The sequence below is a fragment of the Somniosus microcephalus genome, chromosome 5 (genome assembly GCF_052327205.1).
Source record: "Somniosus microcephalus isolate GS21.2 chromosome 5, FLI_Smic_1.0, whole genome shotgun sequence".
Taxonomy (NCBI): Eukaryota; Metazoa; Chordata; class Chondrichthyes; order Squaliformes; family Somniosidae; genus Somniosus; species Somniosus microcephalus.
Window position 1 is genome coordinate 92,188,536 of NC_140991.1, and position 18,955 is coordinate 92,207,490.

Genomic DNA, 18,955 nt, shown 5'->3' on the forward strand with positions numbered 1-18,955 from the left:
GTTTCTCACCATTTAGAAAATACTCTGATTTATCTTTCTTGGATCCAAAGCAGATGATCTCACACTTCCCCACAATGAAATCCATTTGCCACAGTTTGCCCACTTACTTAATCTGCCTATGTGCCTGTGGTAAACCACGGTTAACTCTGTACAGGTCCGGGCATGTCTCCGCCCCTGGCTCCACCCCTAAGCCCGGGTATAAAGGTGACTCACCACCCTTCCCCCGGGAGCTCTTAGGATGGATCCACTAGCAGAGGCATGCTCCAGTTCTTAGTCAATAAAAGCCTACTTCGTATAAGTTCAACTCGTAGTCTTTGGTGTTGTTGATAGTGCATCAATTTTATTGACTAAATTTTCAACATGGAGCAAATCTTGAAGCCGGAACGTTTAGACCTGGATCCTCAAGCAGCAGATGCAGCCAATAACTTTGAACACTGGCTGAGCTGTTTCGAAGCCTTCCTGGAGGCCTCCAGCACTACCGTCACTACAGATGACGCGAAACGGCTTGTCTTGAACTCACGGGTGAGCCACCGAGTCTATTCGATCATCCGAGACGCCACAACTTACGCGGCCGCCATCGCGACGCTAAAGGAACAATACGTGAGGCCTGTTAATGAGGTCTACGCCAGACACCTCCTGGCTACCCGAAAACAGTGCCCCGGGGAATCGGGCGCCGAATATTTACTGGCACTGAGAGTCCTCGGCCGGGCCTGTAATTGCAAAGCGGTGACGGCCAAGGAATGCACGGAAGACCTGATCCGAGACGCCTACGTAGCCGGCATCAGGTCCAACTATACACGGCAGAGGCTGCTGGAACAGAGGGGGCTCGACCTGCAGAAGACAGTGGCCCTCGCTAACTCGTTAGACGTGGCCCTCCAGAACATGGACGCCTACCCCCCTGATCGGATGGCCACGTGGATGTCATGGGAGCAGCCATCTTGGGACCCGGTAAGGCCACAAGCCGCCAGCAGCCCAACTACAGCTGCAATGACCAGAGGCCAGAAATGCTACTTCTGCGGCCAGGCCAAGCACCCCAGACAGCAATGCCCAGCAAAGGACACGACCTGCTCCAAATGCGGCAAGAAAGGCCACTACGCGAGAGTGTGCAGGGCGAAATCGACCCCCAATTCCAGCAGCGCCGCGTGTGAACCGTGCAGGCCGCCATTTTGGACCCCACCAACCACGTGTGAGCCATGCGGGCCGCCATTTTGGGCACCACCAGCTGCGGGGGAGCCGCCATCTTGGACACCATTTCGGGACCAGGCCCCCAGCGCGGGCGAATACTACAGCGACCCACCGACCTCGACGATGGCCTCCATCACCCTGGACCAATCTGGGCCCCATCAACTAGCCAGGTCCATGATGAACGTAAAGTAAATGGCCATGCCACAAATTGCCTTTTCGACTGCGGAAGCACGGAGAGCTTCATCCACCCCGACACGGTGCGACGCTACTCCCTATCGGTTATGCCCACACGCCACCAGGTCTTTATGGCCTCAAAGTCCCATACGGCGGACGTCGGCGGCTACTGTGTACCGACTCTGACAGTGAACAGCGTGGAGTACAGAGATTTTAAATTCCTCGTCCTGCCACAGCTCTGCGCTCCCGTACTGCTAGGATTAGACTTCCAGTGCCATCTGGAGAGCGTCACGATGGCATATGGCGGGCCCCTGCCCCCACTTACAGTCTGCAGCCGGCAGAATTTAAACACGGCGCCGCGCAAAGTATGCAGCCTGTCCACCCTGAAGGTCAAACCCCCCCCCGTTGTTCGCTAACCTCGCCAAAGACTGCAAGCCAATTGCTACTAAAAGCAGGCGGTACAGTGCCGGGGATAGGAGCTTTATTAAATCAGAAGTAGAAAGACTCCTGAGGGAAGGGATTATCGAGGGCAGCACCAACCCATGGCGAGCCCAAGTGGTGGTAGCGAAGACCGGTGAAAAACAACGTCTGGTTATTGATTACAGCCAGACGATCAATCGATACACGCAATTAGACGCATGCCCACTTCCCCGCATATCTGACATGGTCAACCAGATAGCACAATACCGGGTATTCTCGACGATTGATCTGAAGTCGGCATACCACCAGCTCCCCATCAGGCCTGAGGACCACCAGTACACGGCCTTCGAGGCTGACGGTCGCCTCTACCACTTCCTCCGAGTCCCCTTCGGCGTCACCAACGGGGTCTCGGTCTTCCAAAGGGAGATGGACCGGATGGTTGACCAGAACGCGCTGCAGGCCACCTTCCCCTATCTAGACAACGTCACCATCTGCGGCCATGACTGGCATGACCACGACGCCAACCTAGAAAAATTCCTCCGTACGGCCCAACGGCTGAATCTGAAATACAACAGAGAAAAATGTATGTTCCGCACCACGCGCCTCGCTATTCTTGGCTGCGTGGTGGAAAACGGAGTCATCGGCCCCGACCCCGACCGAATGCGCCCCCTCCTGGAACTACCCCTCCCCCACTGCCTAAAAGCCCTGAAGAGATGCCTAGGGTTCTTCTCTTACTATGCCCAGTGGGTGCCCAACTATGCGGACAAAGCCCGGCCCCTCATCAAGTCAACCTCTTCCCCCTGACGGCAGAGGCCCGTGCGGCCTTCACCCTCATAAAAGAGGACATTGCGAAGGCCACAATGCACGCAGTGGATGAGTCCATCCCTTTCCAAGTGGAGAGCGATGCATCTGACTTCGCCCTAGCCGCAACCCTTAACCAGGCGGGGAGACCCGTGGCCTTCTTTTCACGGACCCTCCAGGGCCCCGAAATTCGACACTCCTCAGTCGAGAAGGAGGCCCAGGCGATAGTGGAGGCTGTACGGCACTGGAGGCATTACCTGGCCGGTAAACGTTTCACCCTGCTCACTGACCAACGGTCAGTAGCATTTATGTTTAACAACAGACAAAGGGGGAAAATCAAAAATGATAAGGTATTGCGGTGGAGGATCGAGTTATCCACCTACAACTACGATATCTTATACCGGCCCGGGAAACTTAATGAGCCCCCAGACGCCCTATCCCGTGGGACATGTGCCAACGCACAAGTCAATAGGCTACGGACCCTCCACAATGATCTCTGCCACCCGGGGGTCACCAGGTTCTTCCATTTTATTAAAGCTCGCAACCTGCCTTACTCCATCAAGGAGGTCAGGACCATGACCAGGAACTGCCAGGTCTGCGCCGAATGCAAACCGCATTTTTATAGGCCAGACAGGGCACACCTGATTAAAGCCACCCGCCCCTTCGAACGTCTCAGCGTCGATTTCAAGGGGCCCCTTCCCTCCTCTGACCGCAACACGTACTTCCTCAATATTATTGACGAGTACTCCCGTTTCCCCTTCGCCATCCCCTGCCCGGACATGACCAGCGCCACAGTCATCAGGTGCCTCAACGATCTGTTCGCCATATTTGGCTTCCCCAATTACATCCACAGCGACAGGGGCTCGTCGTTCATGAGCGACGAGCTGCGCCAGTACCTGCTCGAGAAGGGCATAGCCACGAGCAGGACTATCAGCTACAACCCCCGGGGTAACGGACAGGTAGAGAGGGAGAACGCAACGGTGTGGAAGACCGCCATGCTCGCCCTAAAATCCAAGGGCCTCCCAATCTCCCGCTGGCAAGATGTCCTCCCCGATGCGCTCCACTCCATACGATCACTACTCTGTACTGCCACAAACGCCACCCCTCACGAGAAGATGTTCGTCTTCCCCAGGAAATCCACCTCGGGGACATCACTACTGCCATGGCTGACGTCCCCGGGACCCGTCCTGCTCAGGAAACACGTGAGGAGCCATAAGACGGACCCCCTGGTCGAAAAGGTTCACCTCCTCCACGCCAACCCACAGTACGCCTACGTGGCGCATCCTGACGGGCGGGAGGACACAGTCTCAATTCGAGACCTCGCACCCTCAGGTACCACCCGAAACACCATCGATCACCATCCACTACCTCCACCCACCACCACTACCCACGACGCACCACCGGGGTGTCTACCACGAACTGACGACATGCCGCTGCCATCCCTACCCCGAGAGGACGACACGCCAGTGCTCCGTCCCACGCAAGAAGCGGCCGCGGGCAAAGAACCGCCGCAACCGGCACCACGAAGATCATTACGGCAGACAAGACCCCCGGAGAAACTTTCGTATACGAACTTTTGAAACACTTCACCCCGCCGGACTCTTTTTTAAACGAGGGGTGAATGTGGTAAACCACTGTTAACTCTGTACAGGTCCGGGCATGTCTCTGCCCCTGGCTCCACTCCTAAGCCCGGGTATAAAGGTGACTCACCACCCTTCCCCCGGGAGCTCTTAGGATGGATCCACTAGCAGAGGCATGCTCCAGTTCTTAGTCAATAAAAGCCTACTTCGTATAAGTTCAACTCGTAGTCTTTGGTGTTGTTGATAGTGCATCAGTGCCTTTGTAACATTCTGCTCCTATCTGCACTGCTTACTGCACCTCCCAATTTAGTGTTATCTGCAAACTTCGATATACAACTCTCTATTCCTTCATCATTGATAAAAATGGTGAAAAGCTGAGGCTTCAGTACAGATCCCTAGGGAACACCACTTGTCCCATTCGCCAATCAGAATAAGTACCCTTTATCCCTACTCTCTGTCTCCTACCACTCAATCAATTTCCAACCCATGTTGCAAGATTGCCTCCAATTTTGTGCAGTTCCATTTTTGCATCCAGTCTCTTGTGTGGAACCTTATCAAATGCCTTTAGAAAATCCATATGGATAACATCCATAGACATTCCTTTATCCACCATATTAGTGACCTCTTCAAGAAATTCAACTAGATTAGTCAGACATGACTTACCCTTCACAAGTCCATGTTGACTCTCTGATCAGCTTATATTTGTCCAAGTATTCAGTCACTCTGTCCCTAATGACAGATTCTAGTAACTTCCCTACAATTGATGTTAAACTGACCGGTCTGTAGTTATCTGGTTTCTCTCCCTCACCCTTCTTAAATAATGGAATGACATTTGCAATTTTCCAATCCAACTGCACAACTCCCGAATCAAGAGAGCTTTGGATGATTATGACAAACACATTTGCAATTTTAATTCCCTAGGGTAGAAATGATCAGGTCCTGGAGACTTGTCTATTTTAAGTCCCATTACTTTCTCCATTACCATTTTTAACTTATATTAAATCCAGTAAGTTCCTCCCCTATATTTATTTTTTAATTTCCCTTCTATCGCTGGTATTTTGTCCTCTTCCTCTACTGTGAAGACAGGTGCAAAGTACTGATTTAACAAGTCTACCATTTCCTTGTTGTCGATTACAGTATCACTTGCGTCTGTCTTTAATGGGCTCCCAATTCCCTTATTAATGTGCAGATCGGCCAGCAAGTGCAGGGGATTAAGAGATACACCGTGAGTTGCATATCTCCAGAACTTGCTGGTCAAGTTACACCACTCCGCTGTTTGCTTTGCAAAAATGGCATCTCGCTCTTAGCTGTCCCGTTATTTTCAAGAACTTGCTGGATTTGCACATTAATTTTCCATTAAACTCACTGCAGAAAGTTAGGGCCTGAGATTAAGAGCATAAGTACCCTTTTAATTACATGATAGTTGTTAATACAATGCCAATCAACCTCGCCAGCCCAGAAAGGGAACAATTTAAACTGTTCAGTCTCATTCCTGCATATAGTAAATTCTTCTTGGAGCATTTTTGAATTTTTCTTTTTCTTAAAGTGTCTCTTTTTTTCTCTCTCTTAATCCAATCTTTCTTTCTCTCTCTTTATTTCTCTTTCTGTACCTGATTTGACTCTAATTTACTCTGCATCTCCATCATTCCTTTGTTTCTTTCTCAATCCTTAAATCTCAATGGTTAAGGAGATGCACTGTTGGTCCTGCCATTCACGGAGGTTCCAGATGCCCCGTTGCTCTCGCCATGCCGCTTTCAGCTCGCACTTCCAGCAAGTTATGACATAAAACTTTTTTGAACGGAAGTTTGCAGGAAAAAGCCTAACTAACAGGGCACGCCACGAGATGTCCCGTTCCAGTAAGATCTGGCCTATGATCTATACAGTTGCAATTTCTTTCTTTCTTTGAGGGAAGGTGTATGGGAGAAAAATCAGATGAACACAACTGTTTCATTTATACAAACGTCTGCAATTTTCTGTTAATCTTCACTACTGCGAAATTCACTTGCTGCGCATAATAATAAGGCTGCATTTACACTGGGATTTCTTTGCTATTACAGGTTTTAAGCTGTATCAACAGAGATATTTAAAATTTGCTCCCTATCTAATTTAAAAGAAAGACTGCAGTGGGCATCTATACAGGAATAATAAAATTATTTGAGCTCTACTGAGTGAGGATTTAATGACAAGCCAATGTCAAGTAACTTTAGAAACAATATTAGAACATGAATAAACCAATTGTGCTTTGTATAGCTCCATCAGGCAGTATCAAAGAAAGTAAACAATCTTAGAAGCGTATTGTTCTTAGGAATTTGCAGCATGTACAATCATACTGAAAGTAGCAGGCAGAATGTGAATTAGAGATATGCCGTGAGTTGTGAATCTCCAGAACTTGCTGATCGATTTACACCGCTCCGCTGTTTGCTTCACAAAAATGGCATCTCGCTCTTAGCCTTCCCGTTATTTTCAAGAACTTGTTAGATTTTCACATTAAGGGGGTGAAATTCCCCTCGTTTGCACCTCTGGTGGGCGACGCTAACGGGGCACAAATGGTTCCCCTCTCCCCTCCCCCCCCCCGAGGCAATAACCGCGTCTCCTGCGAAGTTCCTCAGGAGGTTAGCAGCGACACTATCGGGTATTGCCCCGATCTTCTACGCCCAGAGATCATGATGTCATTTCCGGGTGCAGCACCCCGGTAGCGCCTCAGGAGAAAAATTCCCCCTCGTGCCCCACAGCAGCGCCAGGTGATGTTACTGACTGCTGCAGGGGTCGCTAACAGTGAGGCCAGCTGCTCGTGGGGCACCATTTAAAGGTGCAGTGGGTGGCCAACCAAAAAAAATGCCGATTAAAAAAAATATATTATTTTCGGCCACCAGTCATGGTGTCCATGCCGTGATTGCTCAGCCCAGCACTCTGCTTGAGTGTCGGGCTGATTGCGTGGCACTCCCACTCCTCGGTGGCCCAGAAATCTACAATAAAACCTGTAGAGCTCGCAGCATGAGGCCCTTCCCTTTAATGCAGAGAAGAGCCCCTGCAACACGTGTGACGCTGCCGAGCACATCGCCCCAGATCAGGACATTCCCTGCCTCTTGCGCTCCAAGAGGCAAATGGAGCACTTGATTTAGCTCTCCACTTCCCTCTTGGAGCAAAAAGAGGAAATTTAACAAATGTTTGAAAAGGTTAGCGCCTGGCGCTAACTTTCCAAACATTTTTCACTTAGCGCCCCAAACGGCCCTCTAGGGGAATTTCTCCTCCAATGGGTCTTGTTAATCTTCCCAGTTATTACCCATTCCTAAGAATCTTCTCCCATCATCTGCTAATGAACCCATTTAGGCCAATTTATTGGTTTGTTGGGAAAACCATTAGTCCCCTCTGCCCAGGGACTATTTTTAAACATTTCTCAAAATGTACCTGTTTTTCCAAGACATTACAGGCTCAATGGGCTAGAATTTCAACTTATTGCCCATGGGTATAAAATGGCATTGAAGATCAGCCGCCCATTATGGAAACTGCCCAACGTTTACTTCCATTGAAATCGGTGGAAATGAAAATCAGTTGGTTTCTACAATGGACAGCCAATGCGCATCATTAGTTTTACACCTGGGATGCAAGTTGATAATCTACCCCAATGTTTTTAATACTTTCACTTCAATTGTTTTGCAAATGAATGCTAATGCAACCAGAGAGATAGATTACATAATTTATTTTGATACAACCGGAGAATATTTAAATTTTAAAAGTTCACTTACATCGCTGTATGGAATTTTGTTGGTGCTCATCTCCTCCTTCCACATCTGAAGCAGAAGGTTCCTGTATTCTTGGTTAAATGGGCCAGAGTAAGAGAGAAATCCAGTAGCTAACAATACATCGCCCACCAATCGAGTAATCTGATCCTGGAAAAGTGTACTGCTTTCTGTCCACCGAATCTGAGGGTTTTTTTAAAGAATAGAATTAAAAATGGTTTCACTGAGTTGTTTCCCCATCTCTAATTTATTTACATTTTTAGCTCCCAAGCCCTTCTGTTCTGGACTTATTACATGCAGATAGCACTCTCTGGTGGTAGCTATTGTATAGCAGTGTTAGTATACAGCAGAGGTCATTTGACCTTTCTTCCTGTTTGACCCCAGAAGTAGTTTTCCAGGAAGAACTTACTGAGTAATGGAGAATTTTCCATGAGGGATTCCATTCTCAATCTAGTGCCATCTCATCTCATATGCTAGGCCAGACGCAATATCTGTGAGTATCTTTGTTTGTTAACATGATAGCAACTTTGTCAGTGTAGTATTTGACAATACCTTGTTTATAAGAAGTTATTAGTTGGTAGTTACCGAAGTCCAGCTCAAATGTTAGTTAGTATATAATTAGTCTATTCTATTGTTATAAATATGTTTATATCTTATGTAACATTTAATGTATAGTACTCAGTTCTATGTACAAAACATACTTTGTCTTTGTTTACAGTTTCACAAATTTGTTCAAGTAAAGCTTCAAAACAGCAAACCGGCTTCTCGAGGAATTATTTGAATAAGTGTTTAACTTGCTGGATAACTAGATAGGGGCACGTCTAGCGAGACCAGTACACCATCTCTATTTTTTGAATTCTGAATTTTGTGTATCTCTAGTACCAGCATTGACAGATGTCCCTTTACATCAGTAAATGTCAATATTTTATATAAGTTCCTGTAAATAGGTTAGAGACATTGGAGAGGATTTTAACTGCCAGCGAGTTTCCAATCGGGAGCCACTGGTTTTGGCCAGTTTCCCACTCGTCCATGGCAGTATAAGGCCATGGCGATTTAAATCGCTGGGCCTCATTAATATGCTGCCAGTCATGATATCCCCAATGATTTGCTCAATATCTGGGAGTGAGCTGCTAGGGTTTGAATGATGTTCTGTACTACAAGAGCAAAGCTCAAGTATCTACATAATCATCCAAATCTTCAGGTGGTATTGCAGCTATTAACATGAGCCCAAATACATTAAAAAAATTATGTTAATAGTTTTATTTATCTTCTTGGAGCCTTTTTATTCAAGTTGTATTGCTTGTTTCAGCTACTAACCACTACCATTATAATAGAGATCCAGTGACAGGAAAGATTTGACAAAGAAGTAGTACTAAATAATATATTATGACCATAATATAATATGCTTTAAAATAATAATAGAGAAGGACATAAGTATGACGAAGACCAGGGTAATAGATTGGAGAAGAACTGATTTTGAGGGGCTGAGAATAGAACTTGGGAAAATAAAATGGACAACAATGACATAGAACAGCAATGGGAAACGTTTAAAATGACGTTCAACAGAGTCCAGGAAAAATGTATTCCGCTAAAAAACAAGAACAAGCAAAACACTAATGAGACACCATGGATTAATAAAGCCATAAGGAAAAAAAATGATGGTAAGGAAAGAGGCATACACTAAGTACATGGACAGCAGGGGAGAGCATGACAAGGGAAAATATGAAGAGATTAGGAAAGAAGTCAAAAAAATAATTAGGAAGGCAAAGAGGAGCTATGAAATTAAATTATCAAGGAACATAAAACAAAATAATAAAAAATTTTATAGGCACATCAATAAAAACAGGAAGGTCAGGATGGGAATAGGGCCACTAAGGGATGGACAGGATAATACCACAGGCAGTGATAGAGAGATGGCAGAAATATTAAATAATTACTTTGCCTCAGTATTTACCAAGGAGATAGAACAGGTGGGCATGACATTAGATGATGAGATTAGTAATGAAATAACAGCATTTAAAATAAAAGGATATATTAAATAAACTAATCAAACTCAGAGGAAAAAAACCCTGGATTACATCCATGCATTTCAAAAGAATCTAGGGAAGAGATAGCAGAGGCATTACTACACATATTTAATAATTTGTTAGAAAAAGGTGATGTGCCAGAGGACTGGCAGATAGCTAACATAATACAGGTAGACTATCCTTTATCCGAAAACCTCGGGACCAGCCGTGTTTGGGTTTTCGGAAAATTTCGGATTTCAGAAGGTATTTTATAAGACTGGGAAATTTGTCGGGGGTGGGGGTCGGCGGGGGGTCGGGGTCGGCGGGGGGGTCGGCGGGGAGTCGGGGGTCGGGGTCGGCGGGGGTCGGGGTCGGCGTCGGCGGGGGGGTCGGTGGGGGGTCGGGGGTCGGGGTCGGCGGGGGGTCGGGGTCGGCAGGGGGGTCGGCGTGGGGTCGGCGGGGGATCGGGGGCGGGGGTCGGGGTCGGCGGGGGGTCGGGGGTGGGGGTCGGCGGGGGGTCGGCAGGGGGTCGGGGTCGGCGTGGGGGTCGGCGGGGGTCGGGGTCGGCGGGGGGTCGGCGGGGGGAGCGTAAGTCGTGCGCCACTCTGGTCATGTCGTGCGCACGACTTACGCTGAACGAAAAAACTTTCGGTTTTTAGAGGTTTTCGGTTTTCGGAAGTTCGGATAAAGGATAGTCTACCTGTACCTATATTTAAGAAGAGAGATAGAACATGTCCAGGTAACTATAGACCAGTCAGCTTAACATCGGTGGTAGGAAAAATAATGGAATCCCTACTAAAGGAGAAAATAGAAGAACATCTAGAAACCAAAAACATAGTAATATCCAGAGAGTGGTGAGAATGTGGAACTCGCTACCACAGGGAGTAGTTGAGGCAAATGGTATAGATGCATTTAAGGGGAGGCTAGATAAGCATATGAGGGTGAAGGGAATAGAGGGTTATGCTGATAGAGTTAGATCAGGAAAGACAGGAGGAGGCTCGAGTGGAGCATAAACACTGGCATGGACTGGTTGGGCTGAATGGCCTGTTTCTGAGCTGTATATCCTATGTAACCCTATGTAAATAATAGAAAAAAACTCTACCCTATGCTGCCTACCTTGACACAGACTGCTGAGTTCTGAGTGCAAAATGTGGCAAGATGTAATGGCCCAGAAATTCGGGCCGCGGGTGTAAGCACCCGACCTGCACTTACTTGCGCGCCGGCCGTTGAGCTGGAGGGCCCCGTGGAATTCCGATCCAGGGCCTGGTCCAGCTGCCGGCGCGCAGTGCTTGCGTATCCCAGGGGCGCAGTTAGTTCGATGTGTCCCCTGGGATCACATGGGCCATGGGCAGCCAATCGGAGCAGGGAATGCTCCATTCATAAGTCTGACAGGAAGTGCTGTCAAGACTTATAAATACTATGGCCCAAAATAGCACTAAACCTTCAAATAAATTTTTTTAAAACATCACATTTTTAAATATATATATATAAAACAGTATGGCCTAGAAATTGGGTTTTGGCTTAGCCAGGGCTTTAGCGCCGGAAGTTAGTGCCGGCGCTAAGTCCCCCTGCGCGCGCCAAAAATTCAGTAGCGCCGCGCCCAAACGGCTGCCGGCGCTACTGAAGGGTCTTAGCGCCTGGAAAAGGGCGCTAACTGCTGTTTAGCGCCGCAATTCCGGCGCTGCGGCACCCGATGCGGTGCGGCAGGCTGGGGAAGTGCAGGCCTCCTCCTTCCGTTAAGGAGGAGCTGCCTGCACCCGGCCGTGGCCCGCGCAAATCTGTTTAAAAATGAGCCCGGCACCTCGGACAAGTGCCGGGCTTGCATCTGTTCCGGGGGGGGGGGGGGAGAAGTCCGGGGAGGGAGCTGCGGGCAGGCGGCCGGCGGGAAAGCGGCCGGCCGCCGTGGGGCCTTTAATGCGCCGGCGCAAACACATGTTGGACTCTGTTGCCAGAGTCTTAGTTGCGGCTGCCACGGGCGAGGCGGCCGCAACTGAATTTCGGCGCTGGGGCCCGTCGGCATGGCAACCGGGACGCTGCGCACACCGATGACGTCATCGGTGCCGGCGCAGCGCTACCGGTGCAACGCCGCTTTAGGGCCCCAGGGAATTTTTCAACTGGCCATAACTCTGGCGCTAGTCCCTCTAGCGCCTCAAAAGCGGCGCTAAGGCTAGTGAATTTCTAGGCCTATGTCTCCCTGTCTCTCTGTCTGTCTGTCTCTCTGTCTGTCTCTCTGTCTCTCTGTCTGTCCGGCTATACAATCAAAAGTTATAGAGCGTACCTATACATATGTTATATCAAAAGAAAGCTCATCATTAGGGGACTCTTGTAGGCGTATTTACTTTTTGGTCGGACAAAAATTGTGCCAACGGTATCCAAAAAACTTTCAAAATTCCGCTCATTATCCGCTCATTTGCATCGAGTGGGGGCGGGTTCATTGTGTGTGCGGGCGGGCCATCCTACAGTTGAGTGACGTGATGATTGACCAATCCTACAGTTCAGTGACCTGACGGTTGACCAATCGGTGCGTGTGTGGGCGGGCCTTATCATTCTGAACTGAGGTGAGTGTCAGCCATCTTGATTCGTATGTTTTTTTTTTCCCACTTTCTGCGTGTTTCTTTTCAAATCTAGATTTCCAGCAAAAAAAAAGTTGCTTTTAAAACACAAATTGTTTTTAAAAAAAGTTAATTAATTTGTAAATCTTTTCTCTAACCTCTATAATTTTCCTACCTTTCACCGTTTTTGCAGGCCTGGAAGCCTGGGCCTCTGTTGCCCAGCCACGCCCGAGCTAGGCACCGCCCCTCCCGCTGGGCCCACCCCGCGATCGCCGCCATCTTTGTAAAGGCTGGCGGCGCAGGACTGGGCCGAACGTAGCCATCGCCGCCATTTTGTTAAAGGCTGGCGGGGCAGGAGGGAGCCTAGCGGGGCTCGGGCTCAGCTGATCGGGTGCTCATCAGGTGTCGGCCCGCAACACATCGACCGGAGGAGTGGCGGCTCTCTCTCTCCTTCCCCGCGCAGTGCGCAGGCCCAACCGCAATCGGCGGTCTTGAAGCCACGGCTCGGGAGGGTGTGGGGCGGGGCTCGAGAGGGCATGGGGCGGGGCTCGGGAGGGCGGGGGCGGGGCTCGGGAGGGCAGGGGGCGGGGCTCCGGAGGGCGTGGGGCAGGGCTCGGGCTGACCAGGGCGCTGCGCTCGGCTGGGCCATGTCAGTGCGTGGGGCGGCACGGAGCTCCGCGGAGCCATCGCTGGCAGAGGGGAGAGGGTCTGCTGGCTCCCCCCTCCCTTTCTCCCCACCCCCCCTTCCCCCCCCACACACCCCCTACCCCCCTCCCCTTCCCCCCTCCCCCTCCCTCCCCTCCCCCCTCCCCCTCTCCCCCCTCACCCCCTCCCCCTCCCCCCCTCCCCTTCCTCCCCCCTCCCCTTCCTCCCCCCTTCCTCCCCCTTCCCCCTCCCACTCCCCCTCCCCCGTCCCCTTCCCCCCTCCCACCCCCCCTCTCCTCCCCCCTCCTCCCCCATCCCCTTCCCCCCTCCCACCCCCCCTCTCCTCCCCCCCTCCCCATCGCTCTCTCTTTTCCCCCCAGTCGCTCTCTCTCTTCCCCCCGTCGCTCTCTCTCTTCCCCCCAGTCGCTCTCTCTCTTCCCCCCAGTCACCCTCTCTCTTCCCCCGTCGCTCTCTCTCTTCCCCCCAGTCGCTCTCTCTCTTCCCCCCAGTCGCTCTCTCTCTTCCCCCCAGTCGCTCTCTCTCTTCCCCCCAGTCGCTCTCTCTCTCTCTTCCAACAACAACATGCCCTCAAAAATCCCTCGGCACCGCCGGGCACTTCAGCTAGTAAACTATAAATTACATGAAATAACTATTTTAAACAATAATTTAAATTTTTGAAAAAAATAATTTTATATTCTAACGGGGCTAAAAATAAACTTACCTTGCTTTAAAGTATTTAAAAATAATAAACCTGTGGAAAAAATGTTTTAATTTTAATTAATTCACCACTTACCTTGTAAAAAGCAGGCCTTACGTCTGCTTTTTATATTTCTAAATTCTGCAGACTTACCATCACGGAAAAACCTGTAAAAAAAAAACGAAGTTCCATGCGCACGTGCAGCCTCCCCCGCGCATGCGTTCAACCTCTGAACCTCTTGGTTCAGAGGAACGGAAGTGCCAGTTTCCCACGCATGCGCAGTGCATGCAGGAAACCAGCACTTCCATCGGGCCTACGGGTGAGTACCCCGTGCATACTCACCCGTGGAGACCCGAAGTTCTGGGCCATTATTCTTCAACTCACATTTGTGAGCACAAAATTTGTTGAGTTGAATAATCTATTTTTAATGCAATTTCTTTTGGGAAAAAAAACTTGCAGTATGATTGTTTCGGTCTCATTGTACAGAGACTGAATTAATGGCCTTATTATGCTCCAGCACAGATTACACCTCTATATCTTTTGTGATTTTGTAAACCTTCTTATATACATGCCAAGAAAGTATGGCACCCGCTTTCTATTTTAAATGAAAGGCACTGAAGTGTTAATCAGTTTTTTTTATCAGTATTTGCTGTTAAATTAATACAAAACTGATTAATTATTAGTGCAGATTCAATAAATGGTCTTCATTGAATATTAGTATTGGGTTTATGGCAAATTTCAATTTACCTTTTCACCACCCAGGCCTTCAATGAGGGCAGTGGCATTAGTCATTTTCTTCCTACAGGCCTCTGCATCGTCAAGTAGTGTTTGTTTTTCTGACATGGCAGCATCATACATGGCCTGCACTTCATCTAGCTCCCGCTGCTTGTCATCCAGCTGTGCTTGGGCATTGTTTAGCTCTTCTTGGGCAACAACTAATCGGGCCTCTTGCAGGGTCAGATTTGCCTTTTTGAAAATCAAAATAAGTAAGTAAAAATATGAACAAAGCAAAATATATCTTGGTTGGGGTACTTGAAGTTCCAACGGCATGTCAAAAATCTATTAACTGTTAGCTTATTATTTCTCATAGTAATGCAAATTAAAACAATTTGACTTTTATTAAAATAGTTTCATTTATAATAATAAAAAGTATTTAAAGTTGAGTTTTGATTAAAAAAAACTCCTGAAATATGGAATATAATTTGTATACAAGCATAAATATCCAGCCCAGCAGCTAAGTTTGGACCACATGATACCATAAATAAAACAAATAAATATTGCACCCAATTACAATAAATGCACATGGCTGGAGACATGCTCATGCACAGAGCAGATTTCTGCTGTTTACAGAGGCCATTTTATATGTATTGTCTCTCTATATATTTTATAAATACACATTGTCTGGAATGTGCCATAGACAATTTTGAATTACATTCACTGTAATTCTTATACTGAAAAATTGGTAGCAGGTCCCTATTTACAATAAAAAGCCATAGAAGCAGAAAGATATTATCTCTCCTATCATAAAATCAGCCATCCAAAAAACTTATATAGTAAGTAAACTGCCAGTCTAAAGATTCCTCTTATGTTGTACTACAGAGTCACAAGTTGTGCAATCTAATATTATGCATTCATACTATACCTTCAGTGGAAGCACTTCTTTATTAATATCAAAGAAGCTTGCCATGGCCTTAGTCCATGAACACAGACCTGCGACGTTGCCACACACTTTCTTGGCAGTTTCAAGATTGTAGTCTTCCATATCCAGATACGGTTGTAGCAGATCCACAACCTCTCCAGTGATACTATCCTATGCATTAAGTAAAGTCTGTTAAATCCTTTAAGCAGAGTGAATTAATTGGGTAAGCAAAGCTTTCCAGAGCCTGAAAATTATCACAAACAGAACATCTTACTGACAATGGAAGTTTTGATTCCATTAAAGCAAGGTATTTCTGACAATCATATATAATCACAATGTAGGATTAAATGGTATAAACCATCATTACGTATGATTTTTCACACTGCTAAGCAGAATTAGAGAACAGTTCAACCATTAAATATTGAAATGACATGCAATTCTAATTATACATGAATGGATGCATATCTTTTTACAGATTCTTTTCATTTCTCCATTTAATATTAGGTGGGAAGGTCATATGCCCATAAGAGTGCCTTTCCAATTTCACATCCATTTAAATTAATGGATGAAAATCTACTCATTGTGCCTAGACAATCCAATACGCCCAGGCACTGAATCAGGACAATCAGCCAGACAGTATACTGCTTATATTGCTTGGCTAGAATTCTGACTCTCCTGCCAGAAGCGAACTCTAGGGTGAGTGTTCTACATATGTGCAGTTAAAATCTAAGGCCCCAAAAATCCAATGGGTGGTGTGCCAAGCTGCACCCAGCCTGGACTACTCCACTACTGACCCTGCCAAAGTCCTCAGGATCAAGGGGAGCACCCGTACCACTGGAGGTGCATCCAGGGCCTCTGCCACTGGCTTAAGGCTGAAGATTGCCTGCCCAGGAGGTGCCAGGTCTCTTTCCCAAAAACAAGTTACAGGTGCACCCTCAGTCCCCAATGTAAGGAGCCACTTTTACAATTATTAAAAAATCTAGGCACACAACTGACCAGATGCAGCAGTGATTACCATATTGTGTGTCCCAACCAAAGCCTGGAGTACGGGAACGCTGACATTTGGAACCTCTACCCGCAGCCCCCTCCCCCCTTGCGATTATGGCTTTGTGAGCTGTGGGCGGAGGCTCTGCCCCACGAGACTGCCCCAGAATCTCTGGCACAAGGCTGGGACTTTGTGGTTCTGAACCCTGACCTAATTTCTAGCCATTTTGGCATATTGCTACCCAAGCTGAGCTCCCACTCAGTAACACTGGTTGACATAAATGGCTGTGGGCAGCTGGCTATGAGATCCTGCAAATGTCTGCTGCAGATCCCTGGAAGGAGCCTGAGGCAAAGAATTTGAGGGCGGTGGTGACTTTGACAGCCACTGGTCAGGCATGTACACCAGGTCCCCTGGGCAGCAAGTCTTGTTCCAGCAAGCTACAAATGTCTGCGACAACCTGGCGCGATAGCCTGAGCCTCCTGAAGCCCTGCTGCTCAGTTATGTCCAGGAAGTTCATCCTCTGCCTGTGTTGGGGGTATTGCCTACGGCGTGGTGCAGCCCTGTGCTGACCCCCTCTCTCCTGTGCAGCATCAGGTCATTGAGGAGAAGGTTGCTGTTGTGGTTGCTGCTGCTGCTGCTGGTGTGGCTGGTGCTGGGGCTCATCTTGGTTCGATGCTGAGGTCCAAGTCATGACAGCATAATTGGCACCCATGCTGATGTGATAGATGGCAGGTAGAGTGGAGATCAGAGCGCAAATCCCTCAATGTTGTGATAGTGACTAGCAATGTGGTAAGAGTGGCTTCCGAGGTTGCAGAAATTACCTGCAAACTGCTGACAGCTAAATCTCTGCACAAAATGGAGTCAGCAAGAGCCTTTCTGTTAGTCAAGTAATCAGGTGTAATGTGGGAGTATTTATGTGTTTTTCCCAGCTCTCAATTAATGGACTCGTACAATGGTCACTGAGCTTCCGCCTCCCCTTCACAGGTGAGGTTCTTGAGGTGCGTGAATCTCGTGCTCCTGAAGTTAAAGCCAAATGCTGTTGTTAAAAACCCTCTTAAGGGTCTCTCACTAAGCATTTAAGTACTTGAATGAGGTTGCCCGCCTTTCCCGAGCGGGTCCGTGACGCGCTTTGAAACGCGCCCGAGTTAAATGCGAAAGTCGGTGGGATTACGACGGATTGCCGACGTGTTGGCAATTTCTGGGATTTTAACTGGTGACCTGGCCCCAAACCCACATGCTCGGCAATGGGAAAATTCTGGCCACTCTCTCAATTATTTCAATTTACTACTTCTATCACTCTCCTTCCTCCTCTCTGGTCACACTTTCCTGCATTTATGCTTTCTTAATAGCTTTAGTTGTCAATACTTACTTTCTATTGTCTTCATCAACTGCTCCCATTCCAGTCTTCATTTATTTCTCAATGATTCCAATTTGTTTCAATTCTGTATTGCCCTGCATAAAGTATTTTATTCCAAATGGGACCAGTGATGCAGCTAATTGATGCACAAATCAATGATGTTAATTAAGGGTCCATTCATTTAATTCCCCACATAGAAGGAAGATTTAATTTGATCACTGCATGTTAGCATATCGCTGACATATACGGTTGCCAACTCTGGTTTGATGTATAAATTCTGCAACTTTCCCGGCAGTCTCGCCTCCATACCCATGTTCTCGGGGCTGAGAAAATCCAGCCCAAGGACACTTCAAAGTGCTCCTTCCAGCAGGCACTGACTGCCTCTCTGTCTTTAATGAGCACCTCACCATTCTTAGCTCTCAGTGGGATAAGTTGGTGGGTGCTTGAGCTGTAGGTGGTCTTGACTGCGATAAAGAATCCACACACGTCATGGTTGTCGGCTAGTTGCTGGATCTCCTGTGCTCTTTCCACCCACCATCCGTTCTATAGGTCACGAGTTTTTTGTTAGACCTCAGCCTTCAGTTGTCTGTAAATCCATCTTCTTTCCCTCAAGTTGTGATGATGTTTCCAATTCAAGAACGCCTTACGTTTACAATTTATTAGCTCCTGCATCTCCTGGTCATTCTCATCAAACCAGTCTTGATGTTTTCTGGTAGAGTAACCAAGAGTCTCTTCTCAGGTGCTAATTATGGTGGACTTAAGGGCAGACCAAGCACCATGGACACTCTGTGGCTCCGGTTCATTGGAAGTCACCAGGTTACCTGTGAGGCGTTGACAGAATAGGGCTTTCTTTGCAGGGTCTTTGAGTCCTTCAGCATTGATTTTTCTGCGGCAGCGTTTCTGTTGCTGCCGCAATTTTGAGGCTAGGTTGATGGGGATAACGGAATGGATTAGGCAGTGGTCAGTCCAGCAGTCATCACAAGGTGTTGGTTATGACAAGACCATGTTCTATGCATGTTCTAGGCGAAGGATTCCATTGGAGTTGGTTTTCCCTACTCCTTCCCTGCCAATCACACCTCTCCAGAGGTTTGTGTCCTTTCCAACTCTGGCATTAAAATCGCCAAGGAAAATCAGCTTGTCACCCATTCGAACTTGGGACAGGGATTGTTCAAGG

At 47.9% G+C, this 18,955-nt stretch overlaps 1 protein-coding gene across 1 annotated transcript in view; it reads right to left on the minus strand.

The window, feature by feature from the left end:
- dnah5l (dynein, axonemal, heavy chain 5 like) overlaps positions 1 to 18,955 on the minus strand; it is a 450,024-nt gene that overhangs the window by 154,639 nt on the left and 276,430 nt on the right. Inside the window, exons 59-61 of the mRNA XM_085987988.1 lie at positions 15,443 to 15,610; positions 14,548 to 14,766; positions 7,907 to 8,083 (exon numbers count right to left, since the gene is read on the minus strand). Coding sequence (XP_085844114.1) covers positions 7,907 to 8,083; positions 14,548 to 14,766; positions 15,443 to 15,610 — 564 coding nt within the window. The remainder of the gene's footprint in view (positions 1 to 7,906; positions 8,084 to 14,547; positions 14,767 to 15,442; positions 15,611 to 18,955) is intronic.